General features: G+C 42.3%; 1 protein-coding gene across 2 annotated transcripts in view; it reads left to right on the forward strand.

Annotated features, from left to right (window-relative positions):
• Positions 1–15,740: 15,740 nt before the first annotated feature.
• Positions 15,741–26,119, forward strand: part of per2 (period circadian clock 2) — a 39,982-nt gene continuing 29,603 nt past the window's right edge. Inside the window, exons 1-5 of one of the 2 annotated variants that reach the window (XM_045694008.2) lie at positions 15,741–16,006; positions 21,475–21,991; positions 24,272–24,507; positions 24,663–24,784; positions 25,006–25,207. In XM_045694008.2, the coding sequence (XP_045549964.2) occupies positions 21,606–21,991; positions 24,272–24,507; positions 24,663–24,784; positions 25,006–25,207 (946 nt within the window). In that variant the 5' untranslated portion in view covers positions 15,741–16,006; positions 21,475–21,605. The remainder of the gene's footprint in view (positions 16,007–21,474; positions 21,992–24,271; positions 24,508–24,662; positions 24,785–25,005; positions 25,208–26,119) is intronic. The other variant, XM_082960816.1, reaches the window with a different exon arrangement.

Raw genomic sequence — 26,119 nt, forward strand, 5'->3', positions numbered from 1 at the left:
TGACGAATGCCAGAAGTTCATAAGTTCCCCAGTAAATCCGCTCAGCTGACGGACGACTACCTCTGTGCTGTGAACAATCTGATTCGCCAGCACGGAGACCCACCCCCTGCTGTGCGTTTCCTGTATTTGCCCCGCCCACCGGCAGACATGCAGTGATACTCCTACCTGCATCAGCTGGACCTGCTCAGTAGAGAGCTTGGCCCCACCCTGCTCATCCATGGGGTAATGCCAGTTGTCACCACTGACCTCTAACCCCTGAGCCTTCACTTGTATCCCCGCTCACCTTATCCCTCACCTGGCTCTGACCCCTTCACCAGCTGGACCTGCCCCGTAGAGACCTGGGCCTGACCCCACCCAGCCATGGGGGCACACCTGTTACAGAGAGGAAGAGGCGAAGCCAGAGGATTTACTCCACCCAAAATCTGTCTGCGTGAGAATGTTGCATTATTATGTGAGGTTATTTGATCTAATAGAAGTTTGGTAATGTTTAGGCTGTTACAAATGTACTCCTATAAGTGGTTGCACGTGGCATTCCGGCAACTTTGACAAAAACAACTTAGTTGTGCCTGTTGGTTACATGCGTATCTGCTCTCTCATTGGCTAGAATGGTCCCACCTGATCTCCTCCTCCTTCCTGCTGTCCATAGTTGAGGACATGTATCCCCATTGTTAGAGCAGTCCGGCAAATATCTTGTCAATGTAATAGATCATGCCAGGTGGTTACTTGCTGGTGTGAACTATTTCCAGACCAGAAGGGGGCGATATTTGCTTAGAAATGTCACCAGAGCTACATTAAGACAACTCCACTGTAGTGATTGAAGGGGAACAGCAGAGGCAGGGCTTGAACGAGTGACTTGACAGTTATAGGGCATGTGCACTACATCATGCGCCGTCTATGTCCTGACATTTTGACACAGGCTGACAAAGCCACACTGAAGAAGGCTGTAAAGCCAAAACATCTGTGCACGCTATCCGTGATGCTCTAAAAAAAAAAATTGTAATGAAGTAAGCTTTATGCAACATATTTTTTTTGTGCCAACCCATTACACCTCTTTGTTTGTCTGAATTCGCGGGTTTTACGCACCAGCCAAGCTTTTTGGGGAGCCCGATGGTTTTCTTTTGATTAGCCACAAATGTCACAATATATTTTATGTTCTCACCAAAGACTCCCCCCAATAATTATTCATCTATTGGGATCATTTTTGACCATAAAACAGCTTTGTCTCCAGTCGAGTGATTAACGGGGAAGTCTCTAGTCTACAAACTAATAATCCAGTGTTTTATGCCATACGGTGGTCACTGTAAACCAGTTGATATTCCCCAGACTGACTCAACCAGCACTGCTATGAAGTTAACCATAAGGGATATTCACTATCACGTCCCATCTGACGTTTCCACTGGTTTACAACCCACAGTCATTGTACACAACATGATGGCGAGGATCAGAAATATCCAGTCGATCCACGTCACTGGTTAACACATGGTGGGTGACTTGGCAGCGGGCATCGACGCCTCCAGCAGGCAGTAATGGGACCAGGCCTGGTTGCCAGTGCCAGTGAGACGTGCCACCCAACTGAGTCACGTTTGCTACAGAAAATCTCCATGAATTCACATATGTGGGTGTGCTGATAACAATGGGGTATGTGGGCGTAGACATAACCAAGCCAATACAGGAAAAGGATTCAATATCTATGGCTTCCGCTTTACAGGACTTGAATAGCACGAAGTGCAGTTGGTTTTAATTATTTATTTTATTTCACCTTTATTTAACCAGGTAGGCCAGTTGAGAAAAAGTTCTCATTTACAACTGCGACCTGGCCAAGATAAAGCAAAGCAGTGTGACAAAAACAGCAACACAGAGTTACACATGGAATAAAATGGGATAAAATGGCGAGGATGATGATGTAAAAATAATGAACTTGATAAATGTTTCCATTGTTATGATCTGTGTAGCCCTCGGATCGGAGATACATTAAATTGTTCTATTTTAGTTCTATGCCTGGGATGACCTTTTTGAGAATGAAATGGACAGACTCCCATTGTATCAAATTATTACATTCTCTCTGGTTATATCAGCCAGGGTTATGAAAATTAAATATGAATATGAATGCATATACACTACCGTTCAAAAGTTTGGGGTCAATTTTTCGTCCATTAAAATAACATCAAATTGATCAGAAACACAGTGTTGTAAATGACTATTGTAGCTGGAAATGGCTGATTTATGGAATATCTACATAGGCGTACAGAGGTCCATTATCAGCAACCGTCACTCCTGTGTTCCAATGGCACGTTGTGTTAGCTAATCCAAGTTTATAATTTTAAAAGGCTAATTGATCATTAGAAAACCCTTTTGCAATTATGTTAGCACAGCTGAAAACTGTTGTTCTGATTAAAGAAGCAATAAAACGGGCCTTCTTTAGACTAGTTGAGTATCTGGAGCATCAGCATTTGTGGGTTCGACTACAGACTCAAAATGGCTGGAAACAAATAACTTTCTTCTGAAACTCGTCAGTCTATTCTTGTTCTGAGAAATGAAGGTGATTCCATGCGAGAAATTGCCAAGAAACTGAAGATCTCGTACAATGCTATGTATTACTCCCTTCACAGAACAGCGCAAACTGGCTCTAACCAGAAAAGAAAGTGAAGTGGGAGGCCCCGGTGCACAACTGAGCAAGAGGACAAGTACATTAGAGTGTCTAGTTTGAGAAACAGACGCCTCACAGGTCCTCAACTGGCAGCTTCATTAAATAGTACCCGCAAAACACCAGTCTCAACGTCAACAGTGAAGAGGTGACTCCGGGATGCTGGCCTTCTAGGCAGAGTTGCAAAGAAATGGCCATATCTCAGACTGGCCAATAAAAATAAAAGATTAAGATGGGCAAATTAACACAGACACTGGACAGCGGAACTCTGCTTAGAAGGCCAGCATCTCGGAGTCGCCTCTTCACTGTTGATGTTGAGACTGGTGTTGGAACACAGGAGTGAAGGTTGCTGATAATGGACCTCTGTACGCCTATGTAGATATTCCATAAAAAATCAGCCATTTCCAGCTACAATAGTCATTTACAACATTAACAATGTCTATACTGTATTTCTGATCAATTTGATGTTATTTTAATTGACAAAAAAAAATGCTTTTCTTCCAAAAACAAGGACATTTATAAGTGACCCCAAACTTTTGAACGGTAGTGTATATTTAATGCAAATGGTATTTCAAAGCATATTGCATTTTCCTTTCATCACCTAGTCTTAGGGCCTCACGCTAACCTTATATAGCCATGGAAGTCATTGGCAGAGGGAGAGGGAGTGCACTTAAACTTGCCCTGATGAGTGTACCCACCTAAAACGACGAGAAGATTCGCTGATGTTTCAGTGTGATCCCTCCATCCCTCCATTGCGGAGGAGGAGACAACTGTGAGTCACTTCCGACAATAGCCATTGCATCGTAGGAGGGTGTGGAAGCATTAGTGTGGAAATGTACAGTAAAACAATCTGCACCGATTTCACGGAAAACTTTCTTTCTCTTCAATCTCTCTTTATTTCAGGTTAGGGGCACTCAGACAGTGGTACGCTGGGGAGTTCTATTCCATAATGGAAGAGAAGGTCAGTAGGTCTACTCTTAGACCATGTCTGAAAAGGAAGAAAACAACTCGTTTTTTAGTAGTGCAGACCACCTTTTTCAGATCCATGTACCACCACTTAGCATTTCTACAAGGACACAGGTTTTTTCCGTTACGTCATTACTATAAAGCAGTCTTTAGAGGTATTTTTTGTTGAACAGCTTCAGTCATTCATAGAAAATCTTGGCAGTATTTTTGTACTCTGTACTGTATAATACATTATAATATATTTTCACATGATGTTGAAGTAGTGAAGTACCATAGGGAATAATAGTTATTCTATGCTGTTATTTAATTCAATCTTAGTTAGCAAACCATCCATCCTCTATACAACCACCCTGAACCAGTTAGAGGGAGACACTTCAAATAAAATAAGACGGGAAAGTATGTTTGTAGGCCAGCTCTCTTTGTACTACATATTATACCTTTATAATAAGGATACATTATTACATGGTTATGAAATTAGAGGAAATTCTTACATAAAGAGATGAAGTTCGACTGTGAAAAATAGAGTTATTCTATTCTGTGCTGTGCTGCTACTTAATTCGTTATCAGACCATCTATTCTTGTCCCTGTGCTCTGTTATCTAAGACCTAGCACCGTGACATCACACAAGGTCAAGAGACATGGCAGCAAAACACTAGGGAGTCTAGTAGGGCAGCAGTGATAATGAGTCCATTTATAGCCAGAAAGAAGGTGGAGGGATCGCAGGGTAGCACAGCAGGGTGGATGGAGAGTGGGCCCTACATCCAGCTGTGTATTTTGATATACATGTAACTGACAAAATAAAGGAAACACCAACATAAAGCGTCTTAATAAGGCGTTGGGCCACCACAAGCCTGAACAGCTTCAAAGCATCTTGGCATAGATTCTATAAGTGACTGGAACTCTATTAGGTGTTTTGTTTATGACGGTGGAAAACACTGTCTCAGGCGCCACTACAGAATATCGAATAAGTGGTCAAATGGGTTGAGATTTGCGTGTTGCAGTCTGTACGGGACTGTATGGGGAGCCAGGTGAGTGAGGCAAGAATTGGGATAATGTGTTAAGACTTTATGGTTCCTGTTAGGACTCTAGCAGCAGCATGTTGTACAGTTTGTAGATTTTTCAGATTGGAGGCGGTACAGCCTGATAAAACAGCGTTACAGTAATCTAGACTGGATGTAATGAAGCCATGGATACTTTCTTTTCTGCATCAGTAAATTAAAGTGGATTTCTGATTTTAGCTATGTTCGCACTCTGAAGTTCCATTGGCAAGAATTTGTTTAATCTACTCTATCTTTCCACAGTTATCAAACCAGCCATACTTCTTCCAGCAATCAACCAATCAGTTGATCAATGGATTGATTTTGATTTATCAATCTGTGGAGAGGGCAGCAGACATCCACAGGACCAGGTCATGTTCATGCCTCATCACCTTTGACCCCAAGCCCAGCACAGAGACAAGGGGTGAAGTTGATCAAATATTTTCATAGCCTACCGCAGATAGATTAGAGTCTTCTCTTTTCATCAGGAGCCATTTGGTTTCCAACCTGTGCTTTCCCGCGATTGTATTTCAAAATTCAAAAGGCACTCGCACATCTGAGCAAACCTTTTGCAGGTGCATGGCAACAGTTAAATAAGATGAAGAAAACTGCACACTGCTCTTGATAGTATCACTGATATTTAATAAGCTTACGTATCGGTCTCACAGCATTCGTCAGAGCTTTTGTGAATTTCTTTTAATTAGCACCCTTATGTAGACCTAGCCACACCCACATCCGTTCCACGCATGGAAAGGGGTTGGAGGCAAAGGATAAACAAATAAGTGCTACCAAATATAACAATATGCATTTCATAAATATTCAAATAAAGTGTGTAAATAAGACGTATTAAACACGTCTGTAAAACCACAATGAGGACATAGCAAGTTTTAATTAATCATTGGGTACTTCGTACGAAAACATCAGAGTAATCTTAAATAGGGACATAATTCATGTTCATATTCACAACATAACATACATAGGCATTTCATCATTAAGTCAGCTTATTTGTTTATCCTTTGCCTCCAACCCCTTTCCATGCGTGGAACGGATGTGGGTGTGGCTAGGTCTACATAAGGGTGCTAATTTAAAAAAATTCACAAAAGCTCTGACGAAGGCCGTGAGACCGATACGTAAGTTTATTAAAGATCAGTGATACTATCAAGAGCAGTGTGCGGTTTCCTTTTTCTTTCACCGCGATTGTATTTGAAATATTACGAAAGGCCTGTATTGTCTTTATCCTCCAGACACTTATGAGTACAATAAATGAATGAAAGAAACCGCAGCAATCAGTGGAGTGAAGATGCAATGGCTGTCTGTCTGTCTAGTTAATGTCCACTACCACACCCATACTGAATACTAATGAGAAACCAGTTAGATCCCTGGCCTCTGACTTCCTTATTCCACCCACAACTACCTGGAACACATGAGGGGAGATGTAGACTGATTCCAGATCTATGTGCTTTAGTCAACGCCTAAGTCAGACATGTTCAGTGACTAAATCAAATCAAAGTTTATTTGTCACGACACGTACACAGTACAAGCAGGTATAAACGCTGCAGCGAAATGCTTACTTACAAGCTCCCTCAACAGTGCAGTTCAAATATCAATAACAATCAAAAATCAATAAAAAAATAACAAGTAGAAGAAAGTAGTATGTACTTAATAAAACTGATATGTACGCAATAGGATATACAGTATACATTATGAATGTGCAATGTCAAGTACAGTATGACTGTATTTACAAATATAAAGTGGATAGTGTCTTGGTTGCACAGTTGAGTAAATAGTATATATAACAGCAGTGTTGTGTGTGTGTGTGTGTGTGTGTGTGTGTGTGTGTGTGTGTGTGTGTGTGTGTGTGTGTGTGTGTGTGTGTGTGTGTGTGTGTGTGTGTGTGTGTGTGTGTGTTTGTATGTAAGAGTTGGATGTGTGCAGAGAGTCAATGCAAATAATCTCTAAGGTGCAGGTCTGAGCAGGTAGACAGCTAGATTACCTCCTTGGTCAGAGGAGTTGGCTAAAGCACAAATAAATATTTTACCAGGATATAATGGATGTGATTGGGAGAAGTGACATGGACATAGTCAGAATGTTGCTCTTCAATCAACACCCTTAGTTGGGTTTCTACAATGTAATACTCTCCGGATGCCATGAGAATTCCCTTTTAGATTAATGTAATCAATGTTGACGTTGGGGAACCAAAAGAAGCTCAATTTCAGCATATGATGGTTGAAACATGATGGTAAAACAGAGCATCTGTTTATGTCAGTCACCTTTCACCCCTTTTTTCACACACTTCCTTTCCATACGCACACACACAAAACACAGGCTAGACGTACACTTCCAACAATTCCCATGAATCACAGATGCGTTTCTAGATACTTCTTAACTTCCATCCATCCTTCTACACCTCTCTTCTTATACGGATAGGGATTCAGTGGAGCCCGTCCCTGACTTGCAGTGCTCTAGAAGGCCCATAGAGGGCAACATACTCCAGGCAGCTCTCAATTTACAGTAACACTCGACAACAAACAGGGTTTCCCAACCTGGGTCTGTGATCGGTTGACGGTAGGTGAGGGCGGGAGGTCCTGTATAAACACAAACTCACTTCATCTACCACTTCACTATCAGATTAGGGGGGCAATGTAGGCTCTTTTTCTCCTAACACTTTTCTTCTGAAATCACCATCACCCACTTGTAATTTTTCAAAATTAAAAGTGTTTAAACTAGTAATGTACCAGTATTTATTATTTAAAAAATGTGCCATGCCAATGAATACATAGCACAATTTAGAATTTCATCCGTCTCAAAATGGAATGCTTTTGACCGTTTACAATTTTTTATGGAGTGAGCTTCTCCTTCCATTTCGACAATACAGTGCTGATTCGCTAGCAAAAGTGATTGCTGTCCACATTATGAAATTGTAAACTTTACCCTGTATATCTAAAAAATGACCATATATGTATATATAGTTGAAGTCGGAAGTTTACATGCACTTAGGTTGGAGTCATTAAAACTCATTTTTCAACCACTCCCCAAATTTCTTGTCAACAAACTGTAGTTTTGGCAAATCGGTTAGGACATCTACTTTGTGCATGACACAAGTAATTTTTCCAACAATTGTTTACAGACAGATTATTTCACTTATAATTCACTGTATCACAATTCCAGTGGGTCAGAAGTTCACATACACGTAGTTGACTGTGCCTTTAAACAGCTTGGAAAATTCCAGAAAATTATGTCATGGCTTTAGAAGCTTCTGATAGGCTAATTGACATCATTTGAGTCAATTGGAGGTGTACCTGTGGATGTATTTCAAGGCCTACCTTCAATTTCTGTGCCTCTTTGCTTGATATCATGGGAAAATCAAAAGAAATCAGCCAAGACCTCAGAAAAAAATGGTAGGCCTCCACAAGTCTGGTTCATCCCTGGGAGCAATATACAAACACTTGAAGGTACCACGTTGATCTGTACAAACAATAGTACACAAGTATAAACACCATGAGACCACGCAGCCATCATACCGCTCAGGAAGGAGACGCGTTCTGTCTCGTAGAGATGAACGTACTTTGGTGCGAAAAGTGCAAATCAATCCCAGAACAACAGCAAAGGACCTTGTGAAGATGTTGGAGGAAACGGGTACAAAAGTAGCTATATCCACAGTAAAACGAGTCCTATATCGACATAACCTGAAAGGCCGCTCAGCAAGGAAGAAGCCACTGCTTCAAAACCGCCATAGAAAAACCAGACTACGGTTTGCAACTGCACATGGGGACAAAGATCGTACTTTTTGGAGAAATGTCCTCTGGTCTGATGAAACAAAAATAGAACTGTTTGGCCATAATGACTATCGTTATGTTTGGAGGAAAAAGGGGGAGGCTTGCAAGCCGAAGAATACCATCCCAACCGTGAAGCACGGCAGCATCATGTTGTGGGGGTGCTTTGCTGCAGGAGGAACTGGTGCACTTCACAAAATAGATGGCATCATGAGGAGGGAACAACATCTCAAGACATCAGTCAGGAAGTTAAAGCTTGGTCGCAAATGGGTCTTCCAAATGGACAATGACCCCAAGCATACTTCCAAAGTTGTGGCAAAATGGCTTAAGAACAACAAAGTCAAGGTATTGGAGTGGCCATCACAAAGCCCTGACCTCAATCCTATAGAAAATGTGTGGGCAGAACTGAAAAAGTGTGTGCGAGCAAGGAGGCTTATAAACCTGAATCAGTTACACCAGCTCTGTCAGGAGGAATGGGCCAAAATTCACCGAACTTATCGTGAGAAGCTTATGGAAGGCTACCCAAAACGTTTGACCCAAGTTAAACAATTTAAAGGCAATGCTACCAAATACTAATTGAGTGTATGTAAACTTCTGACCCACTGGGAATGTGATGAAAGAAAGAAAAGCTGAAATAAATAATTGTCTCTACTATTATTCTGACATTTCACATTCTTAAAATAAAGTGGTGATCCTAACTAACCTAAGACAGGGGATTTTTACTAGGATTACATATCAGGAATTGTAAAAAACTGGGTTTAAATGTATTTGGCTAAGGTGTATGTAAACATTAAAGGAGAGGACACATCAGTTGTCACAAAAGATGAGAGGTATTTTATGAAGGTATTTTCGGTTCACTATCTTAAACATTTAAATCGGGGACCTATGCCTGTCGGTGAATCGCTACATCCCTACTGAAATATAAATGATGAAACCTATACATTTTCTCTGGCATATTTTGTATGAAGAAAACAACATTTAAATCGTATCATTCTGTTAATAATTGCGTTAATTCACAATGAGTTGACAATGATTTATCGTAATGACCAAACTGTATCAACAGCATTAGTGTTGTAGTTGACTTACTAACATGTTCTATTTCAAAATCAAGTACTTGTTTCTATTTGTCAACAAATTTAGATTTATAAATGTTTATTATACTATATTCATTGGGTTCATAGTAGGCCTAAATTAGGGCCCCTAATGACTATAGTAGTTACTAAGTTATTACACATTTGTATTTAAAAATATAAATATATGCCTAACCTTTATTTAACTAGGCATGTCAGTAAAGAACAAATTCTTATTTACAATGACTGCCTACCAAAAGGCATAAGGCCTCCTGCAGGGACTGGGGCTGGGATTAAAACAAATATATATAGGACAAAACACACATCACAACAAGAGAGACAACACAACACTACATAAAGAGAGACCTTAGACAACAACATAGCATGGCAGCAACACATGACAACACAGCATGATAGCAACACAACATGACAACAACATGGTAGCAACACAGCATGGCAGCAGCACAACATGGTAGGAGCACAAAACATGGTACAAACATTATTGGGCACAGACAACAGCACAAAGGGCAAGAAGGTAAAGACAACAATACATCACGCAAAGCAGCCACAACTGTCAGTAAGAGTGTCCATGATTGAGTCTTTGAATGAAGAGATTGAGATAAAACTGTCCAGTTTGAGTGTTTTTTGCAGCTCGTTCCAGTCGCTAGCTGCAGCGAACTGAAAACACGAGCAACCCAGGTATGTGTGTGCTTTGGGGACCTTTAACAGAATGTGACTGGCAGAACGGGTGTTGTATGTGGAGGATGAGGGCTGCCGTAAATATCTCAGATAGGGGGAAGTGAGGCCAAAGAGGGTTTTATAAATAAGCATCAACCAGTGGGTCTTGCGACGGGTATACAGAGATGACCAGTTTACAGATGAGTATAGAGTGCAGTGATGTGATGTGTCCTATAGCCTGCAGCTTTGATATGTGCTGAGAGAAGGACAGTGTACCGTCTAGCCATACTCCCAAGTATTTGTATGAGGTGACTACCTCAAGCTCTAAACCCTCAGAGGTAGTAATCACACCTGTGGGGAGAGGGGCATTCTTCCTACAAAACCACATGACCTTTGCTTTGGAGGTGTTCAGAACAAGGTTAAGGGCAGAGAAAGTTTGTTGGACACCAAGAAAGCTTTGTTGTAGAGCGTTTAACACAATATCCGGGGAGGTGCCAGCTGAGTATAAGACTGTATCATCTGCATATGAATGGATGAGAGAGCTTCCTACTGCCTGAGCTATGTTGTTGGTGTAAATTGAGAAGAGTTTGGGGCCTAGGATCGAGCCTTATGGCACTCCCTTGGTGACAGGCAGTGGCTGAGACAGCAGATGTTCTGACTTTATACACTGCACTCTTTGAGAGAGGTAGTTAGCAAACCAGGCCAAAGACCCCTCAGAGACACCAATAGTCCTCCACAAGAATGGAATAGTCTACCATATCAAAAGCTTTGGCCAAGTCAATAAAAATAGCAGCACAACATTGTTTAGATTCAAGGGTAATGGTGACATCATTGAGGACCTTTAAGGTTGCAGTGACACATCCATGACCTGAGCGGAAACCAGATTGCATACCAGAGAGAATACTATAGACATCAAGAAAGCCAGTCAGTTGGTTATTGACAAGTTTTTCCAACACTTTTGATAAACAGGGCAAAATAGAAATAGGCCTATAACATTTAGGATCAGCTTGATCTCCCTCTTTAAATAAAGGACACACGGAGAGCACCCCTCTATCCACACTGAAGGGACAGCATTGGAGAAAGTGGAAAGTTTTAAGTTCCTCGGCGTAGACAAACTGAAATGGTCCACCCACACAGACAGTGTGGTGAAGAAGGCGCAAAAGCGCCTCTTCAACCTCAGGAGGCTGAAGAAATTTGGCTTGTCACCAAAAACCCTGACACAGGGTCGAGGGCATCCTGTCGGGCTGTATCACAGCCTGGTACGACAACTGCACTGCCCTCAACCACAAGGGTCTCCAGAGGGTGGTGCGGTCTGCACAACGCATCACCGCGGGCAAACTACCTGCCCTCCATGACACATACAGCACCTGATGTCACAGGAAGGCCAAAAAGATCATCAAGGACAACAACCACCCGAGCCACTACCTGTTCACACCGCTACCATCCAGAAAGCGAGGTCAGTACAGGTGCATCAAAGCTGGGACCGAGAGACTGAAAAACAGCTTCTATCTCAAGGCCATCAGACTGCTAAACAGAAATCACTAACTCAGAGAGGCTGTTGCCTACATTGAGACTCAATCCCTGGACACATTAATAAATGGATCACTAGTTATTTTAAACAATGCCACTTTAAATAATGCCACTTTAATAATGTTTACATATCTTACACTACTCATATCATATGTATATACTGTATTTTATACCATCTATTGCACCTTGCCTATGCCGCTCGGTCATCGCTCATCCATATATTTATATATATCTCATTCACCCCTTTAGATTTGTGTGTATTAGGTAGTTGTTTGGAAATTGTTAGATTACTTGTTAGATATTACTGCACTGTTGGAACTAGAAGCACAAGCATTTCGCTACACTCGCATTAAAAGTTCTTAGGGATGGGGGCAGTATTTTCACGTCCGGATGAAAAGCGTGCCCAAAGTAAACGGCCTGTTACTCAGGCCCGGAATCTAGGATATGCATATAATTAGTAGATTTGGATAGAAAACACACTGAAGTTTCTAAAACTGTTAGAATACCGTCTGTGAGTATAACAGAACTGATTTGGCAGGCAAAACCCCGAGCACAATCCAACCAGGGAAATTGTTTTTTGAGGTCATTGTGTTTTCCTATGCTTTTCTATGGGAAAACTGATTTATTAGGGCCCAGATTGCAGTTCCTATGGCTTCCACTCGATGTCAACAGTCTTTAGAAATTGTTCAATGTTTTTCTTTTGAGAAATTAAGAAGTAGTGCTATTCTTTCTACGTGTCACTCAGAAGGTCTCTAGTATTTTGTTGCGCGAGAACAGGAGCATGCTCCGTGTTATTTTTTCTTCGGTATTGGAAACTGTTTATCCCGTCTTAAATTTTATCGATTATTTACATTTTAGGATACCTGAGGTTGGATTAGGAACGTTGTTTGAAATGTTTGGACCAAGTTTACAGGTAACTTATTAGATACTTTGTAGTCATGTTGGAACCGGTGTATTTCTGAATCAAACGCACCAAATAAATGGATATTTTGGGGATATAAAGAAGGAATTTATCGAACAAAACGACCATTCATTGTGTCACTGAGACATTTGAGATTGGAAAAAAGATGAAGAATTTGTTAAAATCATGATAATGTCCTTTTAGTGTAAGAGCTATTTGAAAAAATGGCCTGAAAATTCAGCCTGTGTCGGTGGGATGGAGTTTTGGTCTGCCTGGTGACATCACCAGTCGGTACGTTAGTTAATAGACCAATAAGAAAGAGTTCCAAAACTCTCTGCCAATAACAGCTAGTTTTCAGTTTTCCCCTCCCCACTCAGACCACTCCCAGACAGTCCTAGCAGAATTCTTGTTTGAGAAATTGCTCTTTGCTAAGAAGCATTTTTTTTCCTTTGACTATTTTTATTGAAAACAATCACAGTAAGGTACTTAATTGTTACCCCGTGTTACGGATACAGGTATCCTGTGTGTGTATCCTGTATGTTTGTTTCTTTTCTCTCCTTCTCCCCTCACAGGTGACAATCATCATTCCCCCAATCAGTCATCAATCAGTCGCTAATCAGAAGACACCTGCACCTTTTCATTTACCCTATCACAGCCCCTTTCCCTTGGTTTAAAAACCCAGTCAGTTGTTTTCTCCCCAGATCGATCTTTGTGTCCATTCTCTCTCTGTGTCCCCAGCTCTCTCGTTCTGTATTGATCTCGCTTTTCTATTGCTCCTACATGTCACATTTGTCCGGTTATCCTGTGAGTGTTGTTTGACTGTTTGGTGGGAACAGGGGGTACCAAGACAAGTCGCCCATGGGCATACATTACCCGTAGGAATACTTTGTCTAAGTACCCTAGTTAGAACTGGGCGGACTACCCACTGTATTTTTGGTTAGTTAGCTAGCTGTTATTGAAGTAGGCTAGCCTAACTTAGGGGTGTTTTTGGATTATTGTTTCTTTACTTGGGTCCAGCTCAGCCCCTTTTCTCACACCCCATTACTGTGTTATTATAAATAAACCATTAGAGTTTGACGGTAGATTCTAAGTTGTCTGTGGTTATTTGTTCTCACTGTTACTTTTTCACTATTATAATTTGCATGATTTATGTTACGGGTCTCGTTGCCATCCCCCCCTAGACTGCAGGGCCAAAGAGTATTCGTAACACCCCGAAATCATTTGATATTGAGATAAAAACGGCTGCATTGGACCTTTTAAAAAAGCTTGATGATTTCTGATTCCCATGTCTCTTCTAAAGCAGATGGAGAGACAACCTGTGATTGTGGCTCTGCATGTTTTAACACTGGTCAATCTGTAGTGACCTGCTAGAATATTGGTGAGAAGTATGGAGAGAGACGAGACGCTGAGAGCCATTTTAATTTGAGCCCCGATGAGTGGGAGGAAGGGTAGATAGAGGATAGTAAGTGTTGAGGGGAGATGAGAGAGGGAAATGCACTTGATACATGTTCTAATAGCAAGTCTTTTTCCAATTCACGTGAGCATTGTGGAATATTTCATTGCAATCCTTTAGTTTATCTTGACTTTCCTCTGGGTCAAACTGATGACTGAGTAACCAACCAGGAGCTGCCAAGTGCCGACTCATTCTCTCCCCTTTCTTTCTTGCATCCTTTCAGTGCAGGGAGATTGAGTTACTGATCTACCGTAGTAGAGGGAGGAATGAACGCAGGAAATGTGACGTCTTTCGTGATCTATATTCCATAGAATACGCCATATTCCATGAGCTTATCTTCACATTGCTAAACAAATTATGCAATGGAAATGGTCACGCTATCCTGATGGCTAGACTTGTAGAACCACAGTGTGTAAACAGCTCATTGTGATCCATGCCTCCCTCCTCATCCTGGCATCTGCTGGCTCAGGGTTGCACTGCAGAAACAGCAACTAGCCTCCCTGGATGGCAGGCTTTTACATAAGGATGAGATTGAAACACACTGAATTATGTACACCACACCTGCTCCTTTTAATCAATGCCATGTCTACTATGTTTTCTCATAAGCTTGTGCTGACAAATGCCCACAGGAAAACATTAATTTATAATGGCGAACACGGTACTTTTACTGACAAAGAGCAGGATTGTCTCCAGTTTATGCAACAGTAGTAGGCCCATATTCCAGAGACAATTTATCATCGCATGATAAATGGACCAACAACTTTCTAGGAACGTTATGCTTGCTCTGCGTCTGATTTATAAATGTTCACTGTTTCAAGTGTAATGCATTCTCAGGGAGAGAAAGATGTAGATTCACGCTAAGAGAGCGGCAGGTGGGTTTTTTTCGCCATCACAGAAGGCAGGATTCATGGTAGCAGGCAATGGTCATACACAGGTAGGCAAACAGGCAGGTGAATCAAAACTATAGGCTATAACTGGTTCTCACAAACGAGCAAGGAAAAGGCTTAGTATAGTCAAAACTAACAATACCTCACAAAGGCACAAACAGAATGAACTGAAGTAAATAAGGAGCTGATGAGACCAGGTGAGTAACTAACAGGTGAAATCAATGAACAAAAATGAAAGACAGGGCTACGTTCAAGAACACAACGAAACAGAACACAAGGTTGACTACGAAAATACAGAACCTTACATCAACAGCCTAAAAAAGACGAAGAAGATTTATTTGAAATTCCAACATGCTTTCGTATAATGTTTGTGTCTTGTTTTTTACCCTATGCTGAAATAGGATAAAATAGCGTATTATTACACATTTACAGTCGTGCATAATTGCAATGTATTGTCTAAAACACAGCATTGTCTAATGAAAACGTATAATTTTCTAACAAACGGGATAGTTCATACTGCCAAACACACGTCTAATGCTGGACAACACCTATGCGTATCACCATGCAAGGATATGGTTATGTAATTCACCCACATTGACAATACACACACTTGTATAACCGTTTAGATAACAGCCAGCCGCTTGAGCCTCTGTGAACCAACCACTGACGCCGCTCCATTCATTTTCTAGTCTTTTGTAGTGATTCGACCACTCCGTGTTACGCTGCTTGTGGCGATGACGTCCTTATATAAAGAGACTGCCGTCGTTTTTCACCAATGGTCGTGGGTCTCTGGCTGTTTCCGTATCCTTGCCATGGAAACACAATTATCTAAGCCAAGGAACTCATGGTATAGGGTGGGGCTAACTGGTGGTAAGGGCGGAGCTCATAGTGAAGTTACTGCAAAGAGCTCTATAAGAAAACGACTCAGTCGGAGACTAATGCATTGTGTTAAACAAAAGCTTGCTGGCATATTGCGCTGCTCTAGCAAGATACAACTATTCCTTTTGAAACCCAACATAAGTCTTTGGAATCCAAGAAAAGAGACGAGGATCTACTTTAACTGACAGGTTGGTTAATTTGTCATGGTTTTGTTGACTCCTACATAGTTTGGTGTTTGTGGGTGCGTTATGGAACGATGCCGTATAACGCATGGGATCATATTTACTATAATGTGACTTGGCTAGATTTTGATTTTCCACTGTATAGCAAAAGCCTAAATCTTCGAAAGTGTGGTGGGAGCATATATACATCTTTATTCTAACATGGTTTGGTGGGTTTTACAGAGCTTTGAAATGGTTTAAAAGGAGTCTGAAAGTTGCATTGCATAACTGTGTCGGTGTGCGGTTCATAATAGGTCAGTAGACTTCGGTCAGCCCGCATGACAGCAGTGTTTGTTTAACGATCCTATGCGGCCATGTCTAGATTGCTTACAGCTTGTCCAATTGACGTCAAAAGTTGAATTTTCGCAAACCCTTTTCCTAACATGCTACGTTAATTATCCTTACCTGCTGCGTAAGTTGTCATAACCTGCTACGAAAAGTCCATTTTGACCAAAGCTATATTATTATCCTATTCCTGCCTGTGCCATAGACATAGAAACAATGATGCAACAAATGACGCAATCGTTGCATGTGTCTGAGATCTGTCAGAAACTGCATAGTGCATTGAAAGGGGAGTCAATTGCGGTGTTTACTGTCATTGAAACGTTTGTAGAAAAGAGGATGAACTGACCAAGCGGCTGTTTTTCATTGTATCAAGTCAGACAGTGGCTGGGTGCCTTGCGGTGCTGTTTTATAACACATTCGTTACATAAAAAAGCCCAGCACGTGGAACTGGTGTTTCCTCCAATAGTCATCTTATAACAGGGCTGTTATGCCTTTCTCTAGTGATGCTTAGGTTAAGTTGGTTTGCCTTGCTTTATTTACTACTGCCTTGAAGACTTTGCCATCCGTATGGTCATGTGCAGTAGGCTATGTAGCAGTGGGCTATGGTAGTTTTGATTTAAAAATCCATCCTCAAAGATCCATTGTTGTGTTTCAATGTATTGCAATGACTTGTTGAAAAATGTAGCATCACTTGCCCTTTTGCCACGTTGTTAATACCCTGTTATTGTTATAGTAATAACAGTGAATGTAATTATTCAGCTGCAGGCATGAAACAATGATTGAATGAACTGTTATGAAAATAAACTTTTCTTTCCGTTTTTGCCATTCATTATACTGTCTGTCAGATACTCAAACTAGATTATTTCATAATCAAGCATGACATGACACTTATCTTCAATTTGATAAAGAATGCATCTGTAAAGAGAGGAATCATCCATTTATGTACCATGACAGGTCACTTGCTCCTGTTAGCTGCTCATTAACCACAGGTTTCGTTAGAATACATTACATGTAACCTGATAACCATTGCTAGTTCTCAGAGCAAGAGATGAGCTGGGTAGAGCTCCTTTCACTTTGTGCTGTGCAGTTTTGTGGCGGCATCTTTTAAAACCCATGCTTCGGGCCAGGAGTTTTCCCATGTGACATGACCAGGGGATAAACTCTGTGGCCCTATGAAGATCGAGGGCCCTGAGTAGTTCTTGCATGGTCAAGTCATGTGGTCAGAAAATAAAACTCCTGGTCCTAGCTATTAGCCTACTGCTGTATATCTGGCCTAGTCCTAATATGGACTGTTCCAAATACCTTCATCTAATTTAATGCATGTAGAGCTCAATGCTGCTGTGTGTACATTTGGAAATGTCACTGTAGCCCTCAGCTCACCTGTTTATTTTGTATTAGTTATATGATGTATACATAATCTAATCTCTAGGTAGCCTAGTGGTTAGAGCGTTGGACTAGTAACCGAAAGGTTGCAAGATCGAATCCCCGAGCTGACAAGGTAAAAATCTGTTGTTCTGCCCCTGAACAAGGCAGTTAACTCACTGTTCCTAGGCCGTCATTGAAAATAAGAATTTGTTCTTAGCTGACTTGCCTGGTTAAATAAAATGTATGTGAAAGGCATGCAGTAAACCCACATTAGGCCACTGATATAGGTAACACATGTGCATGGTGAGTCCTTCCTGCTAGTTTCCTCTGCTTCACAATACTCAGTATTCTACATGATTGTTCTCCAAGAAGAACATTCTAACTTGAATATTCAGTGGCAACACTTAACATTGCATAAGTATAATCTCTTTGTTACTACATGGTTATAATACTTACCAGTGTTTTATTCTGTTGCCATGAATATTCAAATTAGGGTGTGGACCAGTGGAAATGATTGCATAAGTACATTTGTTAATTAGTACCTTATAACAGGGATATTGCACTGTTACTCTAGTAAAATAAATGGGTCTTGAAATACAAGATTTTCTGAAGCAGCACCACAAGACCAAGGTAGAGGTGATGTTACATCTACATGCTAAAGTCCAAACACAAGCTACATAATAACAACCTGCCCAGTAAACGTGATTAATCTTCTAAACCACTTTCTAGGGGTTAAACATGGAATTATTTCACTCATCACCACTTGTTTACTGGTTGCTGTATTGGAAGACTGCAGTTGTCTAGTGGTCTGAAGTAGCCAAGCTAGCCATTTCCTCAAGACTGCAAGCCCTCCTCCTTTCTGTACTGGTGTAGTCCGGTAACACCACAGACACGACTCCAGTATATCTTTTTATAATGTCCAGTGTTGCAATACAGTGTAATATTACACCGACTCACTGTATAATTACGCTCCCTCCACAGTCAGTCTGTCCTAGTCTCCCCACTTCCCCATGCAGTTTCCCTTTAACCATTTAACCATAAGCACATCCTAAGATTTTGTAACTCCTTATGTCAATTTAGCAGGTACTACTAGCATAGCACTGTAACACTGCTGCTTAAATATACTGAACAAAAATATTAACACAACATGTAAAATGTTGGTCCAATGTTTCATGAGATAAAATATCCTCGAAATTTACCACACACACAAAAAGCTTATTTCTCTCATATTTTGTGCACACAATTGTTTACAACCCTGTTAGTGAGCATTTGCTCACAGGTGTGTCATATCAAGACGCTGATTAAACATCATGATCATTACACAGGTGCACCTTGTGCTGGGCACAGTAAAAGGCCACTTTAAAATGTGCAGTTTTGTCATACAACACCATGCCACAGATGTCTCAAGTTTTGAGGGAGTGTGCAATTGGCATGCTGACTGCAGAAATGTCCACCAGAGCTGTTGCCAGAGAATTTAATGTTCATTTCTCTAACCTCCTGATGAAACTGTGGATTTGCACAACCGAAGAATTTCTGCACAAACTGATAGAAACCGTCTCAGGGAAGCTCATCTGTGTGCTCGTCATCTTCACCAGGATCTTGACGTGACTGCATTTCGACGACATAACCGACTTCAGTGGGCAAATGCTCACCTTCGATGGCCACCTGCGAACAACATTGTTTTATACTTTTGTTCAGTGTAGATAGCAGAATCCCATGTCACTGTTAGCCTTGCAAAGAGGGCCTGACGGAAGGACCATTATCACTAGGATGTCATTGAGGAGAACACCGGAAACCCATAAAGTATCTCTTTCCTTCCTGTTCAAGTTCCACTTGATAATGTTGTCACTCGACACAATGTTCCACACACAAGGCGCAGGACAGAGTTGAGTTTTTTTTTAGAGAAAGGAAGTAGCTAAGAAAGATGCTAAAGGCTGTGAGATGACACAGTAATAGATATTGTGAAGAAAATGGGTCTGAGTGTTGGGTATTTCAGTAAACATACAACCTTGTTCTATAACAATTGTCCTACGATGACAACAGCACTTGTCCTGTTCCCAGCACCGAGGAATTGAAACCAGTATGTTTATAATTGACTTCTAATCCAATACCATAAAGTTATGCTGAGGTGTATTTGAGTATTCAAATTGCCCTATGACAAACTTACAAGTCAGATAATGAGTCCTGACTAGCTGCTGTGTAATGCTTTCTGTTACATAACTAATAGCCGGTTAAAGTCAGTCATTAAATTACTTGACATCTCATAGACTCCTGGCTGGCAACGTGCCCATTCCTCAACAGAGCAGGAGCAGCCGCTTCGCCTACTACCTGTTTGAGCCGGTCTCTGCAATAGCAGACAGACGGTCCATAGTGAATTCATGCCAGTTTCTCTCTGGGTCACTAGGTTATTCTGGCTCTCTGCCAGGTCAGTTACAGCTAGGGAAGTGTGGTGCGAGAAGGTATGTGGACTTTAGTGCAGCGAATAGGTACTTTTCAATCACGGGCCATGCCAACAGCCAAGGACCAGGTCAGGTGGTGTAATGAGATGATAGGCCAGTTAGCTCTTAGGTTTACTGCATGGTGCCCTTGATGTCACCGTAACGGGTTCCTTAACGGGGAAAGAAATGCAATTGATACAAAATAAGAAGTATACAAGAGAAACTGAATACACAAGGAACATACAAAATAGTCCTGATTTTTGTAGTTGCTCAGGTATAACAGGACAGTCACTCTCAACATCGAGTCCATGACGGTTCTTTCTAATAGTTTGCTGACTTAGATTTAGATGTATTAAAAAAACTGAAAATGCATTTACATAAGCAATTACAGCCTCAAGGCTTCTTGTATATGATGCTACAAGCTTGGCACACCTGTATTTTGGGGAGTTTGTGCCATTCTTCTCTGCAGATCCTCTCAAGCTCTGTCTGGCTGCACAGCTATTTTCAGGTCTGTCTCTCCAGAGATGTTAGATTGGGTTCAAGTCCGGACTCTGGCTGGGCCACTCAAGGACATTCAGAGACTTGTCCTGAAGCCACTCCTGCGTTGTCTTGGCTGTGCTTAGGGTTGTTGTCCTGTTGGAAGGTGAACCTTCGCCCTAGTCTGAGGTCCTGAGCACTCTGGAGTAGGTTTTCATCAAGGATCTCTCTGTACTTTGCTCCATTCATCTAATTTAGTGTCTCCTAGCAAAGAGTCTGAATACTTATGTATATAAGGTAACTGTTTTTTGTTTGAAATAAATTTGCCAGCAATTCAAAAACCTGTTTTTGCTTTGTCATTATGGGGTATTGTGTGTAGATTGAGGGGGAAAAAATATTTGATCCATTTTAGAATAAGGCTGTAACGTAACAAAATGCACTGTACACTGAGCTGGCCTGACTCTAGCACTGTCTAGACAAGTTAAAGCTTCAACCATTGAAGGGGACTTAGCACCCCAGAGAGGGGAGAAAGGGCAGGCGGCGATCACAGTAGGGAGCACTGTCGGGTGGATCCACTTTGATGGACCATCCGCTGGCCTGGTCCTCACCTGGGTGGATTTCCGAGGTCCTGTATTACAGCTTTGATGTCTAGCTAGCCCTTTTGTGTGAAGGGCAGCAGACAGGGGCAAGTGTCACCTTTTGGGAGGGTCTGGTCTGTGTCTTTTGTCTGATAGCTTCAAAGGGAATTCTACTGTATCTAATAATATTTTTGTTCCTGGGATTGATTTCATTTTACAAGGTTTTCCTAAAGGGTTTTATTATTGTTTGAAGTTGTGTAACTGATCCTCTTTTTCCTCTCTTCATTTACAGAGAACTCTTGCCCTCTAATCCATCCATTCTCTTCAGGGTCTTGCAGATGATGGTGTGATTGGGTTTGGCTTCTTCCATTCTCTACCCAGCGCATCTCTGGTTTCAAACCCTCAACACACCACACCTCCCTAATGTCAGAGGATTCAGACCCGGGGTGCAGCTCCATGCCCAGGGGGGCCTCCTCGTGCAGCTCCATGCCCAGGGGGGCCTCCTCGTGCAGCTCCATGGCCCAGCTCCATCGTATGAGCAGCTACGGCCAGGGTGGTCCAGACCTGGGTCTTGCCTCAGAGGGCAGTGACCGCATCGGGCGTAAGAACGTCCGTTCACGTTACCGCCACGACGACGTCGAGATGAAGAGCAGTGGCTCCAGCGAGACCGAGTCACACGGCAACGAGAGCCACGGAAGCCATGGAAACGAGAGCCACGGCAACGAGAGTCATGGCAACGAGTCGACAGGCAGCTCCAACGGCAACAGCAAGGACTCTGCCCTCCTGGAGTCGTCTGGGAGTAACAAGAGGTCAGTGGGGGGGGTTAAGTGGTTTGTGGGTGGGGTTAGAGTAGATCACGTTTCATTATGGGTACCGTTTTACCATTCCTACGTTTTACCAGTCCAGTCATAGGTCCTATTTCCTAAATCGATGGCAGCCCAGCAGAATATACAGTCGACCGTGTTAGTTGATCCGACAACGTACGTTATCACATACCCCACATATTTTGAAGTCCAAGGCTACATGGGGATGCGTGTCCAAAACCATGTGTCCTCTGTTGTTGTGTGTCCCCGTTCTCTCCTTAGGACGTATGGTAAGTTGGCATCAATATGACTCAAATTACTGCTTGGTTATCCACTACTATTCTTTCTAAACAAACCTACAGCACATTCTGAATCTCTAGAGACCCATCCCTCTTTCTTCCTCTCTGTTGACACATGCTGGCCCACATCCCTACTCTAAACCTCCACTTGTCCCGGCCTCAGAGAGTTGACATGCCCTAGATTATGTATGTGATGCACGGAGGCGCCCTGTCTCTCACCCACCTCTCACCTCTTTTCCTGTGGTGCCTTTTCTCGTGATGCACCTGCAGCCTGCTCCACAGACAGTCAATCATGATCGCCCGCATAGTGAAGTGAGGCCCTCACAGAGAGCAGTGAAAAGCCCATAGAAAGTAATGATGGACCCCAGTGAGAAACTAAAGAAGCTGCCAATGGAGTGGCTCCAATTAGGACCCTGAATGGCAGCACTTCATCCTGATGACATTCTGTGTGCCCCCCCCCCCCCCTTCTCTCCTTGTTCCTCAGCAACTGGGCTGAAATCACCTTGAACACTCTTTGCAGAGGAAGATACTGGTGCACATCTTGATTGTGTAAAATTGGCGATGAAAGCTAACAGTTTAAGGTCATTCTTTGCTGAGACGTCTGTTCTTATCTGCCATATAAGTTGTATAAGGAGCCCACAGTATGTTCCTGTGGGCTCCACTTTAACAGTGAGGAGGCCTATTCTTACTATCATTAACGATCTCTATAATTCACCACTAACTTGCCACTCTAATGCCAAACCAATCTGTTGATCCCAATAGCAGATTCCGTTGATACTATCAACAGCTCTTTTATATAATTAAACTATTCGAGATAATTAGATCTGTATTGGCGCTTAGAGAGGCTATTTCTGAAGCGGCTTTACATTCTCAGCTACTTAAGCTTGTTATTTAAACACCTGAGTTATATACGAATAGTTGGCTGTCTTAGGGGGCTGTTTATAGCCTTTAGATGTAGTAGTGCTCTCGCTAAGCCTGTAGGCTAATGCTCGTGGCCCAAAAACACACAATGGCTCCTACTTACTGCAAATTCTCACAAACGCACATGTGGCATGGGCCAGTCTGTGCTCCAAAGACACAATATGGCACCAATCTAAACACTTCTAAACATGCCATACCACCTGCCCTCCTGGAGCAGGAAGTGAAAACCCCTCCTTAACTTATAACCTCTTATAAGACCGTATATGAACCGTTTTAGACAGGAGAACAACAGAGCTACATCACACATGCACAAAAGGCATAGGGTAGGATGGAAAAAGAGAACATGCTTGTTTACCCATTACACCTGGCTATAAGAGTGGTCCGCCAATCCCATTTTAAATGTATAGCGATTCTCGAGACACTCTTCAGTGAAATCCCATGTAGTTATAATGATCGGAAAAGTCATCCATGTCAAACAGCACAAGCGAAGCCGTTGCTAGGAAAACATGAATGTACCTGGATTTGAGTCTAGTCGTCCCCACCCTAATCAAATCAATTACAGATTCCTACGAAAGTGCTCTGGTGTCCATGTACCATTGTAGCATTGCACTCTCCTGAACCCAAAAAGAGTAGAGAACTCCAAGCCATTGTAGCAGCTGTGCAAATAAATTAACCCATTCATTTCATGCAAAACTCAAGGACTTTGTTTTGAAATTTAATTTCAGTGTTCAATGGATGCATTTCAATCGGATATTGTGAACGACAAACTTTTCGCCGGCAATGAACGCAATTCACCTGTTGTCCAAGAGGAATAGCATTTTGATGAATGGCCTCAGTGTCGATGGAAAACAAAAACAATATGATTGAAAGTAGACCTTTTCTTGTTAACCTCAGTCAAGGCTACCTTTCTAGAAAAAGACATTGTAGCTGAAACACCAACAATAACAATCCTACCTTCAGTACCTTTATTGTTTTTTCAAAAGTATACCGCTAGCAGCTCGGTATAAGACTTGTTACAAAATGTTATTAATAATCTCTCTCTTGTTTGTTGCTCTAACTCCCACAGCCCCTCTCCTCCCAGTAGTTCCAATGCCTTCAGCCTGCTGAGTTCAGAGCAGGACAACCCCTCCACCAGCGGCTGCAGTAGTGAGGAGTCCGCTAAGACCAAGACCCAGAAGGAGCTGCTCAGGACCGCCAAGCAGCTCAGACATCTCCTGCCTGCTGACAAGAGGAACAAAGGCAACAAGTCCAGCTCCCTAAACACCCTGAAATACGCACTGCGCTGCATCAAACAGGTGGAAGGTAAGAGACAACCAAACCGCACATCTTTCTGGGTGGTAGTCCTGAACATATGAGAAGATTATGAATTTAGCATCATTACATTATAGTTATTGTATTAGGAATGTGTCTTAAAAGTCCAACAAGGAAACCAATGTGTGTTTGTTGTTGTGTTTCAGCCAATGAGGAGTACTACCAGCTGCTGATGACCAATGACAGTCAGCCATCAGGTCTGGACGTGTCCTCTTACACCATCGAGAAGATAGACAGCATCACCTCAGAGTACACCCTCAAAAACAATGTAAATTCCTTAGTAGTACAGTATTACTTCTGAATACACACAACAACAAAAAACATTTCCTTGAATACATCCTCAAAAAGAAATGGTACCCAACAGTAATGCTTAGTTAACACTATAACAGCCACGATTTAATGCCTACCACATCCATGCCATCTGTCCCGATATGACCTGGCGTGTACTGTATATGCCAGTTTCTCACATGTGCCTCTGTGTCCCTCCAGGACATCTTTGCTGTAGCTGTATCTCTGATCACGGGAAATATTGTCTACATCTCAGACCAGGCCGCCTCCATCCTCAACTGTAAACGGGGCATCTTCAAGGATGCCAAGTTTGTGGAGTTCTTGACTCCCCAGGACGTTAGTGTTTTCTACAGCTTCACCACGCGCTACCGCCTGCCCTCCTGGAGCATGTGCACTGGAGCAGGTAATGACCCCTCTACGAGCGCTTATAACCACTTATAGACAATCTAAACACTTCTAAACATGCCATACCACCTGCCCTCCTGGAGCAGGTAGCAAAAACCCCTCCTTAACTTATAACCTCTTATAGACCGTCTATGAACCGTTTTAGACAGGAGAGCAACAGAGCTACATCAAATCAAATGTATTTATATAGCCCTTCTTACATCAGCTGATATCTCAAAGTGCTGTACAGAAACCCAGCCTAAAACCCCAAACAGCAAGCAATGCGGGTGTAGAAGCATGGTGGCTAGGAAAAACTCCCTAGAAAGGCCAAAACCTAGAGAGGAACCAGGCTATGAGGGGTCGCCAGTCCTCTTCTGGCTGTGCCGGGTGGAGATTATAACAGAACATGGCCAAGATGTTCAAATATTCATAAATGACCAGCATGGTCAAATAATAATAATCACATTAGTTGTCGAGGGTGCAACAAGTCAGCACCTCAAGAGTAAATGTCAGTTGGCTTTTCATAGCCGATCATTGAGAGTATCTCTACCGCTCCTGCTGTCTCTAGAGAGTTGAAAACAGCAGGTCTGGGACAGGTAGCACGTCCGGTGAACAGGTCAGGGTTCCATAGCTGCAGGCAGAACAGTTGAAACTGGAGCAGCAGCACGGCCAGGTGGACTGGGGACAGCAAGGAGTCATCATGTCAGGTAGTCCTGAGGCATGGTCCTAGGGCTCAGGTCCTCCGAGAGAAAGAGAGAATTAGAGAGAGCATACTTAAATTCACTCTGGATAAGACAGGAGATATACTCCAGATATAACAGACTGACCCTAGCCCCTGACACAAACTACTGCAGCATAAATACTAGAGGCTGAGACAGGAGGGGTCAGGAGACACTGTGGCCCCATCCAATGATACCCCCGGACAGGGCCA

The sequence above is a fragment of the Salmo salar genome, chromosome 14 (assembly GCF_965601325.2).
Source record: "Salmo salar chromosome 14, fSalSal1, whole genome shotgun sequence".
In the NCBI taxonomy this organism is placed as follows: Eukaryota; Metazoa; Chordata; class Actinopteri; order Salmoniformes; family Salmonidae; genus Salmo; species Salmo salar.